The sequence below is a fragment of the Mustelus asterias genome, chromosome 25 (assembly GCF_964213995.1).
Source record: "Mustelus asterias chromosome 25, sMusAst1.hap1.1, whole genome shotgun sequence".
Lineage (NCBI taxonomy): Eukaryota > Metazoa > Chordata > Chondrichthyes > Carcharhiniformes > Triakidae > Mustelus > Mustelus asterias.
The window spans coordinates 13,838,880-13,862,546 of NC_135825.1; the positions used below are offsets into that span (position 1 = coordinate 13,838,880).

General features: G+C 45.4%; 1 protein-coding gene across 2 annotated transcripts in view; it reads right to left on the minus strand.

Annotated features, from left to right (window-relative positions):
• Positions 1-23,667, minus strand: part of LOC144511811 (solute carrier family 41 member 1-like) — a 75,067-nt gene that overhangs the window by 33,181 nt on the left and 18,219 nt on the right. For both annotated transcript variants that reach the window (XM_078242157.1, XM_078242158.1), the window contains exon 3: positions 5,518-5,625. In XM_078242157.1, coding sequence (XP_078098283.1) covers positions 5,518-5,625 — 108 coding nt within the window. The remainder of the gene's footprint in view (positions 1-5,517; positions 5,626-23,667) is intronic.

Genomic DNA, 23,667 nt, shown 5'->3' on the forward strand with positions numbered 1-23,667 from the left:
TCCCCGTATCTGCGTGGGTTTCCTCCAGGTGCTCCGGTTTCCTCCCAGTCCGAAAGATGTGCGGGTTAGGAGCATTGGCCATGCTAAATTCTCCCTCAGTGTACCCGAACAGGCGCCGGAGCGTGGCGACTAGGGGATTTTCACAGTAACTTCATTGCAATGTTAATGTAAGCCTACTGTAACACTAATAAATAAACTAAAAAAAAATGGTTAAGTGCGGTTTGAACTCGTAACCTTCTGACAAAGGGGAGAAGGTTACCACTAAACTGAGTTGACACGAAATAATTACTTAGTGACACTAAGTAATTTTCAACTTTCCATGTGGGGTTGGGAGCCAGTTATAGAAATGGCTCCTCTTTCTGTTCCACTGATTACAAATCCAACTGTTTCCAGAAGTGCATGAATTAAAAACGTCAATTTTAATCTCCAAAACCATCCCGGAGTCACAATCAGCACCAAAGATTCTTATTAAAACAAGCGATTTTCCAAAAAACGTACAAGGAATGTTACAAAAATACCTCACCAGTGAACAGAAGTTAATTAAGCCGTGTGAAAATATAATGGTGCTCATGTGGCTGAATCAGGATGTAGGATCAAACCCTGGTTTTGGGAGATTATAGTTCCTAACACTACCACACAGGGAAAAACTACATTGAGCATCGTCTTTCAGCTGAAAATTAAATCTACTCCTCTCGGCAGGAAATTAAGATCCAAAATCTAACAGCCAGGTGCAACTTTTTCTCTCGTATGTGCAATCTCATAGGGCTGTCCTTGTTAAACATTATTTTTTATTCATTCGAGGGATGCAGGCTTCGCTGTAATTGCACGTGAGAAGGTGGTAAGGAGTTGCTTCTGCAGTCCCTGTGGTCCAGGTACACCAGGTACACCCACAGTGCTACTTAGGGAGGGAGCTCCAGGATTTTGACCGAGCGACAATGAGAGAATAGCAATAGGTTTCCAAGTCAGGGTAGTGGGTGGCTTGGAGGGGAACTTGCAGCTGGTGGCGTTCCCATATATCTGCTGCCCTTCTCCTTCTAGATGGTAGTGGTCGTGGGTTTGGAAGGTTCTATCAATTGAGCCATCCCTTGTTAATTAAGTGCCATGTTATGGATGCAATCGTATGTGGAACTACCAGTCACTCGTAAAGTCTATGGTGGCACGGTGATTAGCACTGCTGTCTCTCAGTGCCAGGGACCCGGGTTCGATTCCAGCCTTGGGTGACTGTCTGTGTAGAGTTTGCATGTTCTCCCAGTGTCTGCATGGGTTTCTTCTGGTTGCTCCGGTTTCCTCCCACAGTCCAAAGATGTGCAGGTTAAATGAATTGGCCATACTAAATTGCCCCATCGTGTCCCAAGATGTGTAGGTAAGGGGGATTAGTGGGGTAAATACGTGGAGTTACGGGGACAGGGCCGGGGTAAGATACCCTGTCGGAGAGTCGGTGCAGACACAATAGTCCGACTGGCCTCCTTTTGAACTGTAGGGATTCTATGACATCTATGCATAGTCTATATAAATACAAGTCTTCTTACCTTCCTTAAAAAAGTCTGTGACAACTTCGCCAAATCAATATGATTGCACATTTATATTTATCATGAGCAAACTATAGTCCTGATGTGACTTTTCAGGTTGTTTTGACATGGAACAAAGTCAGACACTGAACCAAGGCCATCAATACTGATAGTGTTCGGCACAGCTCCAAGTTTTATCACGTTGTGCCACCAATCTTCTCACGAGGTGACTGAACGCTTGCTTTTTTTCGTGGCAATATTGAACGCACTATTTATGCACTCCCAAGAATTTCTTTTGCTGGTGCTAGCGAGGTGCAAGGCGAAGAAAAAGTGAATCACAAATTTTACCGTGCCCACTGGAAGGTGCCCAGGTATTCAGTACGTTAAATGCCAAAACAACCTTCCGCTTGGTCATAGTCTCTCCAAGCTGCACAATAAATGCATCGGCAGCTGATGCTACTTTTATGCATCTTAAAAATAATTTAATAGTTCAAAAATATAATTATGTGCTATAATTACAGTACAAGAAAAATAGAGTGAATACCTAGCAGGTAAAGGTATTGGTGACTGTGACATGTGCCCTGAGTTAGTCGAGTTTAGTTCATAGAATCATAGAAACCCTACAGTGAAGGAGGAAGCCATTCGGCCCATCGAGTCTGCACCGACCACAATCCCACCCAGGCCCTATTCCTGTAACCCCACATATTTACCCTAGCGAGTCCTCCTGACACTAAGGGGCAATTTAGCACGGCCAATCCACCTAACCCGCACATCTTTGGACTGTGGGAGGAAACCGGAGCACCCGAAGGAAACCCACGCAGACACGGGGAGAATGTGCAAACTCCACACAGACAGTGACCCGAGACCGGAACTGAACACAGGTCCCTGGCGCTGTGTGGCAGCAATTCCAATCACTGTGCCACTGTGCCACCCTCAGTTCATAGAATCCCTACACTGCAGAAGGAAACCATTCGGCCCATTCAGTTACCACTGACCACAATCCCACCCAGGCCCTATTCCCGGAACCCCACATATTTACCCTGTTAATCCCCTGATACTAGGGTCAATTCAGCATGGCCAATCAACCTAACTCACAGGGTGGCATTTGGGATATTTGTACTTTGGTACAGTATCACTAGATTGAGATTTTGGGGGGGGGGGGGGGGGGGTGGGGAAAGAGGCAACCAGCATTAATAGGCCTTGCTGCTATCCATGAATCCACACTGGAATTAGTGTGTGTGTGCGGGTAGGTGTACGTATCTGATGTGATGCCTATGTTAATCACATGTCCCATCTAAGGAAAGAGGGTATTTGGGTTATTAAAGCACTGCTTTAAATCAATGGAACGTCCCACAACACAAACCAGCATCATCAGGGCAAGGTATAGGGGATTTTCACAGCAACTTCATTGCAGTGTTGATATAAGCCCACTTGTGACAATAATGGAAAATTAAAAAAAATGAAAAGAACGATTTTTAAAAATACTGTCAGAAACTGACTCTTAAACGGGAATAGACAAAATATACAGACTTAAATCCCATTACAAAGCACATGTTTACCCCATCACAATGAACAAGGTTTGAAAGTTACCAGTGCCCGTAAAACTAAAGAAATGTTATTTAACTGGTTGATGTGGATAATCCAAATTCCTCTGGAGGATTAAGACATATTCAGAAGGAACTAATTATCACAAAATGCATTTAAAAAGCTCCTATTTCACAGTTCGAGCATTTTGAGTGATTACATGCTTTAATTGGGTGGTGAGTGTCTGGAACAAGCTGCCAGAGATAGGAGTAGGGGCGGGTGCAATTCTGAATTTTAACAAGCAATTAGACAGTTACATGGGTAAGATGGGTATAGAGGGATACGGCCCAAACGCGGGCAATTGGGACTAGCTTAGTGGCAGAAGAGGAGCAGCCTGTACAATTTGGGCCGAAGGGCCCGTTTCCATGCTGTAAACCTCTATGGCTCTAATTAGGGAGGAATTGAAAAAACCTACCCAGGTGGCCCGGGAGAGGAAGCACAATAGTTGCTGGCATGCTTTGACTTTAGGTCATTAGTGGACCCCCCACCCCCGCAGGGACCTGAGTGCGTAGTAGACACTGATGTGTATATTATTGACGTTTATACAGCTCCTTTTCAAACATTCGTATCAAATGTACTCATTCTTTCCTGGGATGAGAGCGTCGCTGGCAAGACCAGCATTTGTTGCCCATCCCTAATTGACTCTGAACAGTGTGGTTTTGCATAGAATCCCTGCTGTGCAGAAGGAGGCCGTTCGGCCCATCGAGTCTGCACCAACCACAATCCCACCCAGGCCCTATTCCCGTAACCCCACATATTTACCCTGCTACTCCCCCTGACAAAGGGGCAATTTAGCATGGCCAATCCACCCAACTTGCATTATTCCCGTAACCCTACATATTTACCCGAGCTAATCCCTCTGACACAAAGGGGCAATTTAGCATGGCCAATCCACCTAACCTGCACATCTTTGGACTGTGGGAGGAAACCGGAGCACCTGGAGCAAACCCACGCAGACACGGGGAGAACATGCAAACTCCGCACAGACAGAGACCCAAGCTGGGAATCGAACCCGGGTCCCTGCTGTGAGGCAGCAGTGCTAACCACTGTGCCACCCATTCATACCCTGGCACGTTATTTGTCTTTGCAACTGGAGTGAACAGATTTTGATGTTTTGTTCTAAATTTAGTAATTTTCCCTGATGGGGAACTGATGAACATTTTTTTGATATAGAATGTAGTGAGTGACTTGGTGAGTCTTCATAAACTTACTCAACACCCCCACTTTGTTCTGTCATTTCAGACAGCAGTGAAGAGTCAACCACATTACTGTTGGACTGGAGTCACATGTTGGCCAGACTGGGTAAGAAAGGCAGATTTCCTTCCCTAAAGGTCATTAGTGAATCAGATTGGTTTATTATTGTCACATGTATTAGTACACAGTGAAAAGTATTGTTTCTTGCGCGCTATACAGACAAAGCATTCCGTACATAGATAAGGAAAGGAGAGAGTGCAGAATGTAGTGTTACAGTCATAGCTAGGGTGTATAGAAAGATCAACTTAATGCAAGGTAGGTCCATTCAAAAGTCTGACAGCAGCAGGGAAGAAGCTGTTCTTGAGTCGGCTGGTAGGTGACCTCAGACTTTGTTCCTTTTCCCTCGATGGAAGAAGGTGGAAGAGAGTGCGTCTGAGGTATGTCGGGTTCTTAATTATGCTGGCTGCTTTTCCGAGGCAGCGGGAAGTGTAGACAGAGTGTTTTTACGACAATTGATGGCAACTTAATGGGTCAAAATTACTGAGATGAGCTTTCAGTTTCAGATTTTTATTAATTCTATTTAAATTTCACCAGCTGCCTTGGTGGGATTGGAACCCGTGTCCCCAGCCTGGCCCTCTGGATTGCTAGTGCAGTGATATTACCACTGCGCCACCATCTCTCCCAACCAGTTGTGACTCTTTGAAAAGCGATCAGTTTGTTTTGGATTTGGATTGATGACACTGAGGCAACCAACCCAGTGTTTCCTTGTTAGTTATTTCAGAAAAGGCAGAAGTACACTTTGAGTGGTGAATCCAGATTTAACCACAAATACGGAATTGGTCTGCGCTCAGTTGTGATGTACTCTTCAGTAAGCGTGAATGACAAACTTGATCTTCGTTTTAGTCAGGATAAGAGGGAGGAATGAAAATAACTTCAAATTATTAAGGACATGGTTGAATTCCACACCATGTATAAACAACTTGGCACCTTAACCCAGAATTGTACCCCTAAACTCCCCACCCTCACCAGCTCAGTCAGAAGAACCTGGCAAAATAGTTAACAAGTGATCACAGATGTGAACAGGTAGAGCTACTAAAGGAAATGTATTGATTTCTACAACGTAGATCAAAAAACCACTGAATGACCTTCCTTCCCCCAGTATAAGGTCGAAGCTGTGCAACTCGCTGAAGACAAACAAGAAACACGTTGCTCTTAATGTCAATGTACTCACCGCAGTAGAGAGCCTGGAGGCAAGGGTCATTTCCAAGTTGCCCTTCAGACCAAGCAAAGCAGGGACAAGAATGAAAACCTCCGTCACCTCTTTAAACACATTCCAGTGCTGCAAGGAGAAAAAGGAATAAACACACGCGTGTGACAGGATGTCGTAAAAAAAAGAGTTAGCAAACATCAATGGCGATATTATGGTAACCTCTCCCAAAGACCAGCTTAGGCCACTCCGCCATATTACACAGAAAATACAATTCTGAAATGGGTCATTTGGCCCAACGAGTCTATTCCCAGCTTCTACTGACCAACCAAACCTCCTCCCAGCCCGCCCCAATAATCAACATAACCCTCTACTTCCTGCTTCTTCAACTGAACTGGCATCCCCTTTGGTGCATGTCGGCTATTCATCTCAACCACTCCGTGGTAGCGAGTTCCACATTCTCACTACTCTCGGTAAAGAACTTTCTTTGGAATTCCCTGGTTGGGTGGCATAGTGGTTAGCACTGCTGTCTCACAGCGCCAGGGACCGGGGTTCGATTCCCGGCAAAACTTTGGTCACTGTCTGTGTGAAGTCTGCACATTCTCCCCGTGTCTGCGTGGGTTTCCTCCGGCTGCTCCGGTTTCCTCCCATGGTCTGAAAGACGTGCTGGTTAGGGGTGCATTGACCCGAACAGGTGCCGGAGTGTGGCGACCAGGGGAATTTCACAGTAACTTCATTGCAGTGTTAATGCAAGCCTTACTTGTGACTAATAAATAAACTTTTAACTTTTGGTTTCTTGGTGATTATGTAACACTGATGACCTCTAGTCTTGCTCTTCCCCCCACAAGTGTAAATTACTGTAAGCAAGATATGATATTACATTCCTCCCCACACTTTGTCAGATACCCATCATCATGACATGCCCTCGTCAATAAGGAAAAAATAGCAGGTCATACAAAATGCTGCTCAGACTCCTCAGTAACACCAGCCGATAGCAAGATATTTGCTATGCACAGGAGTTATGTTAAAAAAGTACAAAACGGATGTTACAATAAGTACAATTTCAGGGTCATTCTGGATGAATGAGTAGAGCAGAGGTGGCCCAAATGGCTTCCCTCATTGACTACGATCATTCTCATTGTACTCCCTCATCCAAGTTGGATCATTGGTGGCTCAGGTGGAAGCACTACCCGCCTCGGATTCGCAAGGTTCAAGGTTCAATTCCCACTCCAGGAATTGAACACAAAAGTCAAAACTGGCACCGTCAGAGGTGCGGTGTTTCGGACGGGACGTTAAAGGGAGGCCCCGTCTACCTGCTCAGGCATGGTGGCACAGTGGTTGGCACTGCTGCCTCACAGCGCCAGGGACCCACTTCAATGACCTGACTTGGGTCACTGTCTGTGTGGAGTCTGCATGTAATCCCCCCCGTGTCTGCGTGGGTTTCCTCCGGGTGCTCCGGTTTCCTCCCACAGTCCGAAAGACGTGCTGGTTAGGTGCATTGGCCATGCTAAACTCTCCCTCAGTGTACCCGAACAGGTGCCGGAGTGTGGTGACTAGGGGATTTTCACAGTAACTACATTGCAATGCAAGCCTACTTGTGGCACTAACAAACTAACTTTAAAAGATCCCATGGCACTATTTCAAAAAAAAGCGAGGAGTTACCCCTGGTGTCCTGGCCAGTAGCTATCCCTTAATCAACATTGCAAAATGGAAACAGATATCTGTCCGTGATCATGTTGTTTGCAGCAGTTGGTTGCAATTCCTATTCAGTATCACAACAGTGACTACACTTCAAGAGTAATTTATTAGCTGTAAAGATTTGTGATGTTCCAGTGATAGTAAATGTAAATCTTGACATTCTTGCCCCTACACCCCAATACTCCCTCCGACCCATTCACTTTCGGAGCTCAACTCTTGTTCGGGAAGTGAATGGGCTTGTCTTGAACTTGCATGTCTTGGCAACCTAGACATGCCAAATAGTGGTACAGGTACAGTGTTCTCTATTTCAGCTATCTGAAAACCGGTGATGTCAGAAAACTGGATAATTCCTTGAACAAAAAGCTCGACTTTCCCTCTTCACGGACATCTGTGGTCTGACTGCAAGGCTGGAGAATGCCTTGGAGCTGCTCTCATTCCACCCCCAACCCTTAGTAGAAGTACAGCAGGAGTTCCATTCACATACTCAAACAGAGCTTTGGCCACGTTTCCAGCAAAGCAACAGCGACCTATCTGAATCAGCGACGGAGAATTTCTTGCCCTACCTTGCAGCACTGTCTCTTTTCCAAAATTGCAATCCTGAAAAAAAAGAAGTACCTCCAACACCCTACATGCCCACACCTACATATGGACCTAACCGCCCAATCCGAGAACCGGCAAGATCGAAAATCCAGCACAGATGTTCCTACTTCCTATGCACTGAAATATTAGAGAGCCAAACAATTATGTATCGAAGAGCACAAGGTAAGCAAGTTAAACTGGATGGTTTGGAATGTCACGCTTGTTCTGCGTCGCGCAGAACAGAGCGCGCAGAGCGGGACATTGGCTAAGACAGTGGTTCCCAAACTTTTTTCACTGGGCCGCACTTTCGGAATAAAAATTTGCTTGCGCCGCACTGAATTTTTTTTACTGATAAGAAATACATTCAAAAACAAAAAGAAACAACTCCTAGCAGTGCTTGATTCATAACATAGAACACACCTACTTTATAATATGATCATGGGACATTCAGAAGTACAAAACAATGCTTGCTTGAACCATGTTTAAATGTTTCTTTGATTGTCCTTGAATCTTCCCGCCACACTTACCATCCTCTCTCGACGCACCAGTGTGGCACATCGCACCCTTTGGGAACCACTGGGCTAAGAGTATAAAAAGCTTCCAGCAGTACCGGGAATGCACATTCTGCTTCCATGTATCTTTGGATGTAATTTTCTAGGTACGCAAGGTAAAACTGGAAGGTTTGGAATGTCACCCTGCGTCTGCACAACACAAAACATGCCATACAGAGCGGGACATCCTATTTAAGGGATAAATTTGAACGCAAGTGATCTAACAGCTGTTTGGAAATATCCATACGGGCCATCCACGTGTCTCTCATTACATTTCACTGGCTATAAATCAAATGCAGCCAAGAAAGTTTAGTGTCACCGAGCCTTTGGTTAAAGGGCGGGACACATAGACACACACATAGCCAGCTATTCCAACTCCTCTTAAGAGCAACTGTAATTGACATCTTCATAATTGTGGTCTTTGTGCAGAGCACGAGATGGAGGCGGCCAAGGCTGCTCATATGTAGTGTCACCCTTATTAAGACTCAAATGTAGTTACAAGAGCCATGCAGTCAGCAATTCTCAAGGTCTCCCAAGTTGATGAATTGGAACAAAGGAATCGAGTTTTGCCTCTTCAGCTTACTCAAAGTCATGGCTGATTTGTGCAAATTGTGCACAATTTAATTTTTAATAATCCAGTGTAAAGCGATGGCCAACATCAGCTCCTTGTTATTCTTCCGCGCCCCTCCGGGTCTCTAATCTCCCTCAACCCCACTATCAAGGTATCTACACTCATCCAACACTAGAGCCTTGACCATTGCAGATTTTAATCATTCCACCACCTTCGGTTGCCTAGACCCGAAGCTCTGGAATTCCCTCCCTACACCGCTCCACCTCTCTGTCTTGCTTTGCTTCTCAAGATGTGCCTTAAAGGAAAACCTCTTTGAAAAGCTTCTGGACATCTCCTCTAATACCTCCTTAAATGACCCAGTGCCATATTTTGCTAAACAATGTTACTTTGTGAAGCACCTCGGGAGGTTTTAAGTATATTATTATTCTACTAATGTAAGTTGTTATGCTTTCTATTCAACTTGTTCCAGCATCTGTAAGCATTGTTTGGATTTTTGATATGTTTATTGGGTCACCTTTGAATTGTTCTTGGAAAGGAAGGATAATTACAGCTGTAGATTGTGCTGCTATGCATTCTTTTCCAATCTTTTGGTAGCCTTTCTTTGAGGCACCCCATCAGTCGACTCTTGATCATCAGTATTGGAAGGGGTCATCGACAATGCTATCAAGCTGTACTTGTTCAGCAATAACCTGCTCACTGACGCTCAGCTTGGGTTCCATCAGGGTATCTCAGCTCCTGACCTCATTACAGCTTTGGTTCAAACATGGATAAAAGGGCCAAATTCCAGACGTGAGGCGAGGTGACTGCCTTCAACTTCAAGGGAGCATTTGACCAAATATGGCATCAAGATGCCCTAGCAAAACTGGAGGCAATGGGAATCGGGGAAAACTCTCCGCTGGTTGGAACTATACCTGGCACAAAGGAAGATGGTTGGGGTGGTGGGAGATCAATTACCTCAGCTCCAGGAGTTCCGCAAGGTTGCGTCCTAGCCCCAACCATCTTCAGCTGATTCACTAAAGATCTTCCTTCATCATAAGGTCAGAAGATGTTCACAGATGTTGCACAATCTTCAGTAGCATTTGTGACTCCTCAGATATTGAAGCAGTCCATACCCAAATGCAGCAACACCTGGACAATACCCAGGCTTGGGGCTGACAAGTGGAAAGTAACATTCACGCCACACAAGTGCCAGGCAATGACTATCACATCAAAAGAGGATCTAGCCATCACCCCTTGACATTCAACGACATTATCATCATTGAGTCGCCTACTATCAACATCCTGGGGGGGCTACCATTGATCAGAAACTGAACTAGACTAGCCATATAAATACCGTGACTAAAAGCAGATCTAAAGATAGGAATCGGAGGTGAATAACCCACCCCATGACTTCCCTAAACCTGTCCACCATCTATAGGCACAGGTCAGAGTGTAATGCAATACTTCCCGCTTGCCTGGAAGAGCGCAGCTCCAACAACACTCAAGAAGCTCGACACCATTTAGCACAAAGGAGCCACTTAGCTGGGACCACTTCCACAAACATTTATTCCCTCCACCACTGATGCACAGTGACAGCCATGTGTACCATCCACAAGATACACTGCAGGAACTCTTCAAGGCTCCTTAAGCAGCGCCTTCTAACCCACGACCGCTACCATCCAGAAGAACAAGGGCAGCACTATATAGGAACAGGACATCTGCAAGTTCCCCTCCGAGCCTCTCACCATCCTGACTTGGAAATATATTGGCTATTCCTTCACACTCACTGGGTCAAAATCCTGGAACTCTATCCCAACAGCACTGTGGGTGCATCTAGGCCTCAGGGATTTCAGCAGTTAAAGGCGGCAGCTCACCACCACCTTCTCAAGGGCAATTAGGGATGGAGAGTAAATGCTGGCCCAGCCAGAAACTCCCTGATCCCATAAATAAATTAGGAAAAAAAAGACAATACCAGATACGAATCATTGAAGTCCTTACTTGCACAGACAACAAGTGACCATGTCAAGTAACATTGTGATTTAATCCAACTAACTTCAGTTCCCTCCATGTGAAAAACAGAATTAATGAACTGTTAAGTGTTCAGTTCCATTACGCCCTTGTACTCTGGTGTGGTGCCCTGTGGGAGAGCAGTGGTCTACAGGAAGAAAGATTCACTGATGTGTGGCTGTCCCATTTGATCACAATTCCAACAATGCAATAACATCAAGAACATCAAAAGGCCAGGAAAGGAAAAAAATCATAAAAAGATTATTTTTTTTATTTGAACAGTTGGATTTTTAAAAAAAACACACACAAGGCCCCTGATAAGCAGAATACGGATTGGCGCCACTAAAATCCCGAGGGTTTGAAAAGCTCAGAGTTCGTAAATTATCCCATGCCCACAGCGATTTCTGTATCTCAAAGGTTTCCAAAAAACTAGAGTCAACATTGATGCAGTTATTCCTTTGGACTATAGCTCAATTAATATTAGAACTGGAGCTGTCAGAATCCGAGGAAATACATAAGAACTAGGAGCAGGAGTAGGCCCTCTGGCCCCTCGAGCCTGCTCTGCCATTCAATAAGATCATGGCTGATCTTTTCGTGGACTCAGCTCCACTTACCCGCCCGCTCACCCTTGATTCCTTTACTGTTCAAAAATTTCTCTGTCCTTGCCTTAAAAACACATTCAAGGAGGTAGTAGCCTCAACTGCTTCACTGGGCAGGAAATTCCATAGATAAAATCAAAGTGGGCAAGTAGAAATTCATTTCAAGCATGCCAAGGTGACAAATCCAAGCCCCATCTGGCCTCTCAGTTGGACACAGTAAGAAGTTTAACAACACCAGGTTTAAGTCCAACAGGTTTATTTGGTAGCAAATGCCACTTGGCATTTGCTACCAAATAAACCTGTTGGGCTTTAACCTGGTGTTGTTAAACTTCTTACTGTGTTTACCCCAGTCCAACGCCGGCATCATGACTTTTGTAGTTATCCAGGTAACACTCAATTGCTTTGCATTTGCCATCCACCCTTCCTCCTCCTCTTTCTGTGATCCTCTTTGTGACGCTGGAATTTCAGAGCATTGACTGGGCCACATTGTTGTATTAACATCGCCGACCTAATGTAAACACGAGTATCAAAACTTTCATGCAGTGGTTACATAAAAAAAATCATAAAAATTGACACAGCACAGGATATGTCAACAGAATCCTCCTCAGTCTTCCTCGCTTGAGCCTCTGTATTTATCACCCGTCGACCATATCATAGAATCTCTACCCTGCAGAGGGAGGCCATTCAGCCCATCGAACCTGCACAGATACCAAGCCCACCCAGGCCCTATCCCCATAACCCCTGCGAATCCGCTAGACACGAAGGGGCAATTTTAGCACGGCCGATCCACCTAACCCGCACATCTTTGGAACGTGGGAGGAAGCCGGAGCACCCGGAGGAAACCCACGTAGACACGGGGAGAATGTGCAAACTCCACACAGACACAGTCACCCGAGGGCAGAATTGAACCTGGGTCCCTGGGGCTGTGAGGCAGCAATGCTAACCACTGTGCCACCCTTAACAGTAACTGATATGCGAACTGTGACTACTTGGCTCTGAATCACTTTGGGCAGTCCTGTGAGGCGCTACATAAATGCAAGCCCTTCCATCGGTGCACATTTCTCATACATTAAGAAAACTTCAGTGTGAAGATTAACAAATGCTTGGTAAAGCCATGTGTGCGCGCAGTCACTTCCCCGAGGCTCACAGAGTCAATCACCTTCCCTAGACGTACGGCTCAAGTAACAAAATAGTTATCCACTGGATACAAAAACCAATTTAATTTATTTTTAGGACGGTAAACAGTTTCCCAGCGTACTGTACATTGCTGCAGCTTCTGACTAAAGGCGAGAGGTGAAAGGAAGGCCTGGGAGCGAGAGAGCGAGTGAGAGGGCGTGCAAGCGAGTGTGAAAAGAGGGAGGAGGACTGGACGCAGTGGGTGGTAACAGAGAATATTCTCATGATATTAATGAGTTGGGGGGCGGGGGGAGAAGAGGACTGGAAGTGGTGGGTGGTAACAGAGGATCAAACTCAGTTTGCAGGTGATCAAGAAGGCAAATGGAATGCTGGCCTTTATCGCGAAGGGGATGGAGTATAAAAGCAGGGAGGTCTTGCTGCAATTGTACAAGGTACTGGTGAGGCCGCAACTAGAGTAGTGTGTGCAATTTTGGTCCCCTTATTTGCGGAAGGATATATTGGCCTTGGAGGGAGTACAGAGAAGGTTCACCAGGTTGGTACCGGAGATGAGGTGGTTGGCTTATGAGGAGAGATTGAGTAGACTGGGCCTGTACTCGTTGGAGTTTAGAAGGCTGAGGAGAGATCTTACAGAGACATATAAGATAATGAAGGGGCTAGAGAGGGTAGAAGCAGAGAGATTCTTTCCACTTAGAAAGGAAACAAGAACGAGAGGACACAGCCTCAAAATAAGGGGGAGTCAGTTTAGAACAGAGTTGAGGAGGAACTCCTTCTCTCAGAGGGTAGTGAATCTCTGGAATTCTCTGCCCATTGAAGCAATGGAGGCTACCTCGTTAAATATGTTCAAGTCACAGGTAGATAGATTTCTGATCAATAAAGGAATTAAGGGTTATGGGGAGCGGGCAGGTAAGTGGAACTAAACCACTATCAGATCAGCCATGATCTTATTGAATGGCGGGGCAGGCTCGAGGGGCGAGGTGGCCTACTCCTGCTCCTATTTCTTATGTTCTTATAGAATCCCTACAGTGCAGAAGGAGGCCATTCGGCCCATCGAGTCTGCACCAGCAACAATCCCACCCAGGCTCTATTCCCATAACCCCACATATTTATCCTGCTAATCCCCTGATACTAGTGTCAATTTGGCATGGCCAATCAACCTAACCCGCACACCTTTGGACTGTGGAAGGAAACCGGAGCACCCGGAGGAAACCCACACAGACACGGGGAGAATGTGCAAACTCCACACAGACACAGTGTTCCCAAGCCGGGAATCGAACCTAGGTCCCTGGCGCTGTGAGGCAGCAGTGTTACCCACTGTGCCACCCCAAAGGATATTCCCATGATATTAATTTTGGCCCAGTATACGCAATGTACTCTCCCAAACTTATTTTGTAGATTATGGGCTGAACTTCAAGCTCACAAAGTGTGCTGAAACTTGGGAACATTGTTCCATGTCCAAATTCAAACTAGTACTAAATTAAGAGTCATACGCGTTTCATATTTCTAGTTCCAGAGCAGGGAAATTAACCTCAACCAGGCCTTAACCCGTTTTGACTCAGTGGACAGAATGCACCTTCTGGTATGTGGGATGGCAGGCAGCATTATTCTGCACTTGCAATCAGTGCAAGATTGCAACTGGACAGCGTTCCCACCTTGGATGAGGGAAAAGCAAGCAGCTTACTGGGGGTCTTGTCAGCACCTGGCTAAGGACAGGTTCAGCCTCAGTTGTAATAACACCGATTAAATATTCTGCTAAAGCCATGCTCTAGATTGGAGCATATAATCTACGCTGGCACTTCAGTGCATTACTGATTACACTGCTCACGGAAGAAACATTTAATGGGGTCCCTGTCTGAGAAGGCAGCACAAAAAAGATCCCATGACACAATCTAAAGAAGAGTTGGGGAGTTCTCCTCAGCATCTAGGCCAACATAGGTCCCTCAAACAACAACCAAGCAGATTATCTGGTCTTTCCTCATTGCTGCTCATGGGGACTTAACTGTATGCAAATTGGCTGCTGTTGTTTCCTGCCAATAGTGACTACCCTTTAAAAGTACTTGTTTTTATTATTGTCACAAGTAGGCTCACATTAACACTGCAATGAAGTTACTGTGGAAATCCCTTAGTCGCCACACTCCGGCGCCTGTTTGGGTACACTGAGGGAGAATTTAGCATGGCCGTTGCACCTAACCAGCACGTCTTTCGGACTCTGGGAGGAAACCGGAGGACCCAGATGTGGTGAACCATCGTTGGTTCACCACTGGGGTTGTTATTGTGTTACTGTTGGGCTAGGGTGTTGTTGTTATGGGGGTTGTACTATGTTGTTGGGTTAGGGTGTTTACCTGTCCTAAGTGTTATCATGGCACACTCCAGTGGGGTCCCGCCTCCGGTGGCAGGGTATAAGACCCCCTGCTCCGGCAGGACCCCTTCAGTCTGAACGGGTGAATTTGTGTTAGTAGTTTCATTGTTAATGTATTAAAGCCTTCAGTTCTAAAGCCTTGTTTCCGGGTGCTCATTGAGGTGCATCACCAGAGGAAACCCACGCAGACACGGGGAGAGAATAATCAATCAATCAGACTCCGCACGGACAGTGAGCCAACCCGGGAATTGAACCCGGGTCCCTGGCGCTGTGAGGCAGCAGTGCTAACCACTGGGCCGCCCACTGGTTGCAAAGTGCTTTGGGAGGTTCCGAGGTCATGAAGGCCTCTATGCAAATTCACATTTATGGAATAGCCGTTTGGGACAAGTCATATAGCGCTGTCATTTTGTGAGGGCCAGATCCCAGGGGGAATCACTTCATGAAGAACTGGAATGGAGAAAACAGAAGTGGTAACGTGGGGGGGTTGGGGGGGCAGTGTGGGGAGAGGAGAGAGAGAGATCAGAACAGCATCTGAAATTTCACTTTAAGCTTGCCTGTTCTTAATATAAACATCAGCCTGTGGAACCTGGGAAAGGATGTTGCAGATTTGTAAATCTGTCTGGACTTCATGTTCCCTCGGCCTTTTAGAAGTTCTAAGCATTTAAATCGATCCCAAGCACTTGAATCTGGTGACAGTTCCATCAAATGCCAGATCGCTTTTTAAACAGATAAGTGCACCGAAAGAATCTACCCGCACCCGCTTAGAAAGATGCATTCACAAACCTTCTGCCAAAAGAGGGGGGGCAAACATAATACAATTACTTTGACTTTATGATTGGTGTAATATTCAACTGATTACTAAATCAAGTTTTATTGTGACTTAAAAAAAAATGTTAATATTCTAATACGTACAAAATAAAAATAAAAAATATCTGGAATTCAATTAAAATAATTGAATTAAGAATCTACCATGAAACTATTGTTGATTGTTATAAAAACCCATCTGGTTCACTAATATCATTTCGGAAGGAAATCTGCCATCCTTATCTGGTCTGGCCTAATTGCGACTCAGAGCCACAGCAATGTGGCTGACTCTCAAGTGATTTGATTTATTATTGTCACATGTATTAGTATACAGTGAAAAGTATTGTTTCTTGCGCGCTATACTAGTGCCCTCTGAACAAGGGCATCTAGGAAATGGGCAACAAATGCTGGCCCAACCAGCGATGCCCACGTCCCACGAATGAATAAGCACAAGTTATAAAGAATTATAAATTCATACAAAATTGCTAACAAGCTTCCCCTCCCCACCCCAAAACAAGAAACCATTCTGCAATCCTGTTCAACTGAATTTAATGTTTCAATTTCCTTATCTGTGCTAACTATATCACCTCAAAAGGCTATTACGACTATAAAGACATCACTAAGGTTTCAGCAATTGAGGGACCTTCTAATCAAGCTGACAAGATAGATGGTGCAAACAGCACTTAAGAATATTGGGGACCCAATATGCTTGGCTAAGGAACCGTAAAGTGCTTATTCATGTAACACATGGTATATTGTCAGAGCGAAGCCAACAGCGCAGGTTCACTTCCTGTACCGGCTGAGGTTATTCATGAAGGCCCCCCCTCTTCTCAATCTTACCCATTGCCTGAGGTGTGGTGACTCTCAGGCTAAATCACCACCAGTCAGCTCTCCCCCTCAAAATCGGAGAGGGCCCATGATCATCTGGGACTATAGCGACTTTACCTTTATTGTCAGAGAACAAGCCTTCTGTCAGGAGTAACGAACAAACACAAAACATACTCTGAAAATACAATTAATCTACCAATTTTTGCATATTTAACAAAGACTCGAGCTGAGAGAGAGACAGACTGAGGAAGAATCGGCTGATGTACAACACTTCTGTGGCATAACAATTCTACGATTTTATAACCACCACATGAAAGTTTCGATACTCTTGTTTACATGACAATGTGGCCTAATGAGTGCCCTGAAATTTGAGTACCAAAAGGATTGGCATGGTGGGTGGCACTGTGGCTAGCACTGCTGCCTCACAGCACCAGGGACCCGGGTTCGATTCCTGGCTTGGATCACTGTCTGTGTGGAGTGTGCATGTTCTCCCTGTGTCGGCGTGGGTTTCCTCCGGGTGCTCCGGTTTCCTCCCACAGTCCGAAAGAGGTGCTGGTTCGGTGAATTGGCCGTGCTAAATTCTCCCCCAGTGTAACCTGGACAGGCGCCGGGGGTGTGGCAACTCGGGGATTTTCACAGTAAACTTCATTGCAGTGTTAATGTAAGCCTTACTTGTGACTAATAAAACAAACTTAAACTTTAAATCATTGAAAGAAAAAATTGTTTTCAAGTCGAATTCAACATAGAATTCAACATCTTATTAGATCGTAGCCCCGTGTAAAGGAGCCATTTTCATAATTTAAAATACATCAGCCTGTCTGCAAAATCATATTTCCTGCTGTCGGACATCTTTTAACAGTATCCAATATAAATCAGCAAGTCCACCTTTACAATAGATATCCGAGTTATATAATCTTGTTACTTTGCGACGACATCCTCCCCCCAGTAATGGTGCTGCAGGCTTTAGTTCCAATTCCCAACTTCATGGAAAATTGTACAAAAATTCCTGTTTTCCAAGTAACTATCCTTTGCAGCTTTGTACACTCCTCTACGTTTTGCAACTAACCATATACAAACTATTACATAAAAAAAGTGAAAATGTCTGCACATCCTGGTCCAATCATCTTTCACCTCCAGGACCTATTCACTTGAAGACTGCTCTTGGCCCTGGGGGAATTGGCTAACGGATGAAAAAAAGTGGAATTTGATCAAATAGATTATACATCAAACAGTTGCCAGGGAGATATTTGAAGTGATAGCATAGAGTAGTTAAGCACTGGGAGATACATTTTGGCACCTTCTATACTTGAACTCTCTCTGTTGTGTGAGGTTTAAGATTAGGGAGACTGGAGAATATGAGCCCCAGCAAAGTTTAAAGCTTATTTATTAGTGTCACAAGTAGGCTTACGCTGCAATGAAGTTAATGTGAAAATCCCCCAGTCATCACACTCCTGTTCAGGAACACAGAGGGAGAATTTAGCACAGCCAATGAACCTAACCCGCACAGCTTTGGACTGTGGGAGGAACCCAGGTCCCTGGCGCAGTGAGGCAGCAGTACTAATCACGATGCAACAGTGGTGCAGAAGTTAAAGTGGGGGGAGAGAGAGAGAGAGAGAAAGAAAGAGAGAGTCAGTAACAAATGGAAAATTAATAGCAGAAAGGATGAACATCAATGAAATGGAACTTTCAGTTACAAGGGAAACAAAAGGGCCAGCTTGATTCAATTTGTAGCACTCTTGACCGAGTCAGCGCATAGCTTCAAGGACTTCAGCACATAATCTAGGCAGAAAATTACATTGCTACTACAGGGAAATCCTACCTCAAGCAACATTATATAAACAAATTATTCAATTTATTTCAATGCTCTGTGCAAATCGCCTTCCAAATGTTCCTGAACAGGCGCCAGCGCGTGACGACAAGGGGACTTTAACACTGCAATGATGTTACTGTGAATGTAAACCTACCTGTGACACTAATAAACTATAGCACAACAGTGCTTACATTTCGAAAGTACTTAACTAGTTGTGAACTCTTTTGAGATACCCGTAGATCTACTAAAGGCATTGTACAAACGCAAGCTCTTTGTTGGAGGAGCCACTTTTCCAAGCAAGGTGCTAAATTGAGGCCTTGTGTACATGTAAAGTGGCTGTAGAGGTTTGTGTGGCACTAAGTAAACTGGAGTATAGAGTTCTCTGTCTGCACTTGGTCAACACCCTTCTCTTAATGACCACCAACGAAAAAAGTTAACAAGTCATTCTTTTGACTTAATGATGAGGGAATCTTGATGCATAACAGTGACACAGTGGTTAGCACAGCTACCTCACAGCACCAGCGACCCAGGTTCAATTCTGGCCTTGGGTCACTGTCTGTGTGGAGTTTGCACATTCTCCCTGTGTCTGCGTGGGTTTCCTTCAGGTAATCCAGTTTCCTCCCACAGTCCAAAGATGTGCAGGTTAGATGGGATTGGCCATGCTAAATCGCCCCTTTGTGTCAGGGGGATTTGTAGGGCAAACACGTGGGATTAGAATCATAGAAACCTTACATTGCGGAAGGAGGCCGTTTGGCCCATCGAGCCAACAATAATCCCACCCAGGCCCTATCCCCGTAACCCCACATATTTACCCTGTTAATCCCCCTGACGCTAAGGGGCAATTTATCATGGCCAATCCACCTAAACTGCACATCTTTGGACTGTGGGAGGAAACCGGAGCACCCGGAGGAAACCCATGCAGACATGGGGAGAATGTGTAAACTCCACACAGTGATCCGAGACTGGAATTGAAGCCAATAATTAATTTATAATTGAATTATAACGGGCTACTGTAAAAGATGCTCATTCGATGCAAACTGTTCCTTCAAAAGGAAGGGGAGAGGATGGCAAGAAAAGAGGGGCTGTACCAAACGCCACAAGAAAATGTAAATAAAAAAGGTATGTGAAGGGGAGTGAGCAGCAGAAAGGTAAGTACCAGCGAGATAACCACAGAAGGTGAAGATAATAAGGAAGTGAAGATGTGATAATAAGCAACTCTGAAGTAATTACACAGGAATTACACTGCTTTTATTGAAGGACACTATTGGGTATAATGTTTTTCCTTGGTTGTGAATTATATGTGAAAACAAGCAGCAAGGTCATGACAGTTTAATTAATATATACTGTGCAGTGAGAGAATTAACCAAGTGGGTTGAAGCACTCTGAGGAACTACCTCATACCCTGGTGATCCATGAGGGAGTTCATTAAAATTGAACTGAGGTGGAGAGCAGGTTTAATGCATTTTTGCATTGCCCAGTTTTAATGATACGGAGAAACCTCATCAGGATCAATCCGCAATCCAGGCTTTTATCTAAGAACGGCTGCAACAGTTACAGAAACATGGTTCAATCTTTGCACCTACTAGGAGGCAGAATGGTGCCACACTGGTTAGCACAGCGCGAAGGGCCTGGGTTCGATTCCAGCCTTTGGGGTGACTGTCTGTGTGGAGTCTGCACCGTCTCCCAGTGTCTGCGTGGGGGCTTCCTCCGGGTGATCCAGTTTCCTCCCACAGTCCAAAGATGTGCAGGTTCGGTGGGATTGGCCATGCTAAATTGCCCCTCAGGGTAATTAGTAGGGTAAATAGGCGGGGGTTACGGGGATAGAACTGAGTTGAGGAGAAATCTGTTCACCCAGAGGGTGGTGGATGTGTGGAATTCACTCCCACCGAATGTAGTTGAGGCCAAAACGTTGTGTGATTTCAAGAAGAAATTAGATATAGCTCTCGGGGCTAAAGGGATCAAGGGATATGGGAGGAGGGGGGAGGGGGAAATCAGGATATTGAATCCAAAGATCAGCCATGATCAAAATGAATGGCGGAGCAGGCTCGAAGGGCCGAATGGCCTACTCCTGCTTCTAGTTTCTTTCTGTAGGGCCTGAGTGGGATTGTTGTTGGTATAGGCTTGATGGGCCGAATTGCCTCCTTTTGCATTGTAGGGATTCTATGAGACAATCAAAGGAAAAGGCAGATCTATTTAAAAAGAACTTTAACAGTTGTATGCTATAAAACATTGTTGATCTGTTACCGGAATTAGCTTGAATATAAATTGCAAGTGACTCAGAATGTATTAATACATCTGGGATAAATTTAACTGACTGCACGTGTTAGTTTGAACTCTGGCAACAAGACATGTCCGACCACAGTCACACTGCTCGAGAGGAAAGGGGGTGGGGGGAAAGGAATGGTTGCGGTTATGGTGGTAGTAGTGATGTTGGTGCAGGAAGAACAGGAGGAAAGAGATGTCGGTTGTTTTTTTTCCCCCCCCATGGCTTTTTAGCTAAGATCAAGTGTCGGATCAAGCCCAAGATGGGGGCACAATGCCTTATCTTGTCAGCTTGGACCTGGTTTGCCTCTCGTGTGGGGACCTTGAATTGGATTCAATTGGATTTTGAATTTGGTTTTTTGGAGCAAGCAAGGGATGGATTTGGGTTTGCCCGGTCCACTCTGAGCACTGGCTTTGTAACTTTATAAATATAGAGTAATTTTTTTCCCCAAAAGTCAGTAAATGTCGGTTGTTTTTTCGTTGGCATTTGTTTTAAATCTTCAATGCCCCCTTTTGCCCCACTCTTCAAAGTAACCATTTCTTCCCCAAGTGAGTATCGATCACTCTCATAAATACCTCAACTGATTCTATACCAGTAGTTTTCTGTGGGAGTGCATTATACAACCTTTCAGGTCCTGCAATTTTTTGGGTTAATAAACTGCCTTAAATGTGTAAATGATAAATTTATGAATTTGTCAGGGACATTGACCATACATCACTGATACAACCTCTGGAGGTGCAGCGTGCCCATACTATAGATTCATAGGATCCCGACAGTGCATAAGGAGGCCATTCGACCCATCTCCAAAACAGCATCTTACCCAGGCATACCCCGCGCTCTATCCCTGTAACCTCACACATTTACCCCACTAATCTCCTTAATTCGGCCCCTTGAGTCTGCACCAACTTTCTGACAGAGCACCTTACCCAGGCACATCTCCCCCCCCCCCCAACCCCACCCCGCCCCCCCCCCCCCCCCCCCAACCCCACCCCGCCCCCCCCCGGGTCTATCCCTGCAACTCCACATATTTACCCTGCTAATTCCCCTAACCTACACATCGTGGTGCACCAAGGGGCAATTTAGCACGGCCAAATCCACCTAACCTGCACATCTTTGGAGTGTGGGAGGAAGCCGGAGCACCCGGAGAAAACCCTCGCAGACACAGGGAGAACGTGCAAACTCCACACAGACAGAGTGACCCAAGGGTGGAATCAAACCTGGGTCCTTGGCACTGTGAGGCAGCAGTGCTAACCACTGAGCCAGCGTGCTGCATATGGCTGGTGGCTAGCTTTTAATAAAATTTGGGACAGAAATACTGACCTTAAGCATCCACCACAGTGTGTGCAGGCTATTCAGAGGGCAACATGGCAGAGCTAAAACTCTGTCCTCCATCTCTCAACCACATCGAGCAAGGGGAGCGGGTAGCCTGGCTAATTGGTCCATCTCAACCACATGGCACAGAGACCCATTGTAGAGGTCCTACAATCACTGCAATGAAAAATAATCTAACAAAAAACAGGACAAAGGTGGGGCTTTCTTGATCTGAAGAGCTCTGGCCCACAGAAACCAGTAATTCTGTTGTGGATTGCCATTAGGTTTTGGAGTTCCATCCTACAACAGGCGGAGAGATTGGGGCTTCAATGCATAAGAAAATACAGAGACGCTTCCACAGAAGTGTTTCCATGCAAGAAAAAAGCAACAGCCACGAATAAGTAAGCAGGTGAATATGAAACAATGAACAGTAATGGAAAATTGATCAATGAATGCAATGCCTGCATTAGCAAGGCACACAATGTTCTTGTTCAGTTCAGATTAATTAAACCACAAACTCACCTTGTGGTGTGGTTTCAGAACCAGTAAAACTTGCCCCAAGGTAAAAGTGTGAACTTTTTTTTCCTCCATTCTTAAGGTTACAAAGCCATTGCTCAGAGTGGACCAGGCAGACCCAAATCCATCCCTTGCTTGTTCCAAAAATCAAATTCAAATTGAATCCTATTCATAAGATAAACGCAAAATACTGCAGATGTTGGAATGCGAAACAAAAATAGAAAAATGCTGGAAAATCTCAGCAGGTCTGACAGCACCTGTGGAGAGAGAATAGAGCCAATGTTTGAGTCTAGATGACCCTTCGTCATCGTCTCAGCTCCGCAGAAGGGTCATCGAGACTCGATTCATAGAATGCCTACAGTGCAGAAGGAGGCCACTTGGCCCATCGAGTCTGCACCGACCACAATCCCACACAAGCCCTATTTCCGTAACTCCACATATTTACCCTGCTAATCCCCTTGACACTAGGGTCAATTTAGCCAATCCACCCAACCGGCACATCTTTGTACTGTGGGAGGAAACTGGAGCACCCAGATGAAACCCACAGGTGCAGACACAGGGAGAACGTGCATACTCCACACGGACAATGACCCCGAGGCCGGAATTGAACCCGGGTCCCTGGCATTGAGAGGCAGCAGTGCTAACTACTGTGCCACCGTGCCGCCCTGGAAACGTTGGCTCTATTCTCTCTCCATAGATGCTGTCAGAGCTGCTGAGACTTTCCAGCATTTTTCTGTCTCTGAATTCTATTCATGGTCCCCATGAGTAGGAGAGAGACAAACAAGATCCAGGTTGACTGCACCCATCTTGGGCTTGATCCAGCGCTTGGTCTTAGCCAAAAGGCAGAGATGCAAGTGTGAATGTACAAATTTAGGAGCAGGAGCAGGCGATTCGGCCCCTCCAAGCAGCGACTACACAACAATTTAGCCGCTGTTTCTTTTTCCGCAAGGGGAGGGGGCGATAAACGGCATCAATACACAAACCACAGAAACAAAATTACGCTGCCTATTTTGCACGAGCTTCTGTGCAGGCCCACGTCGTGTCTCTCCCGGAAGACTGAAGCACTGAGATCTGCCAACATTCACACAATGCAAATCCCCCGCAGCTGTCAAGCCGACACAGTTAACGCCACATTAGCCTATTCAGGATGGGAATGTTATTGAAG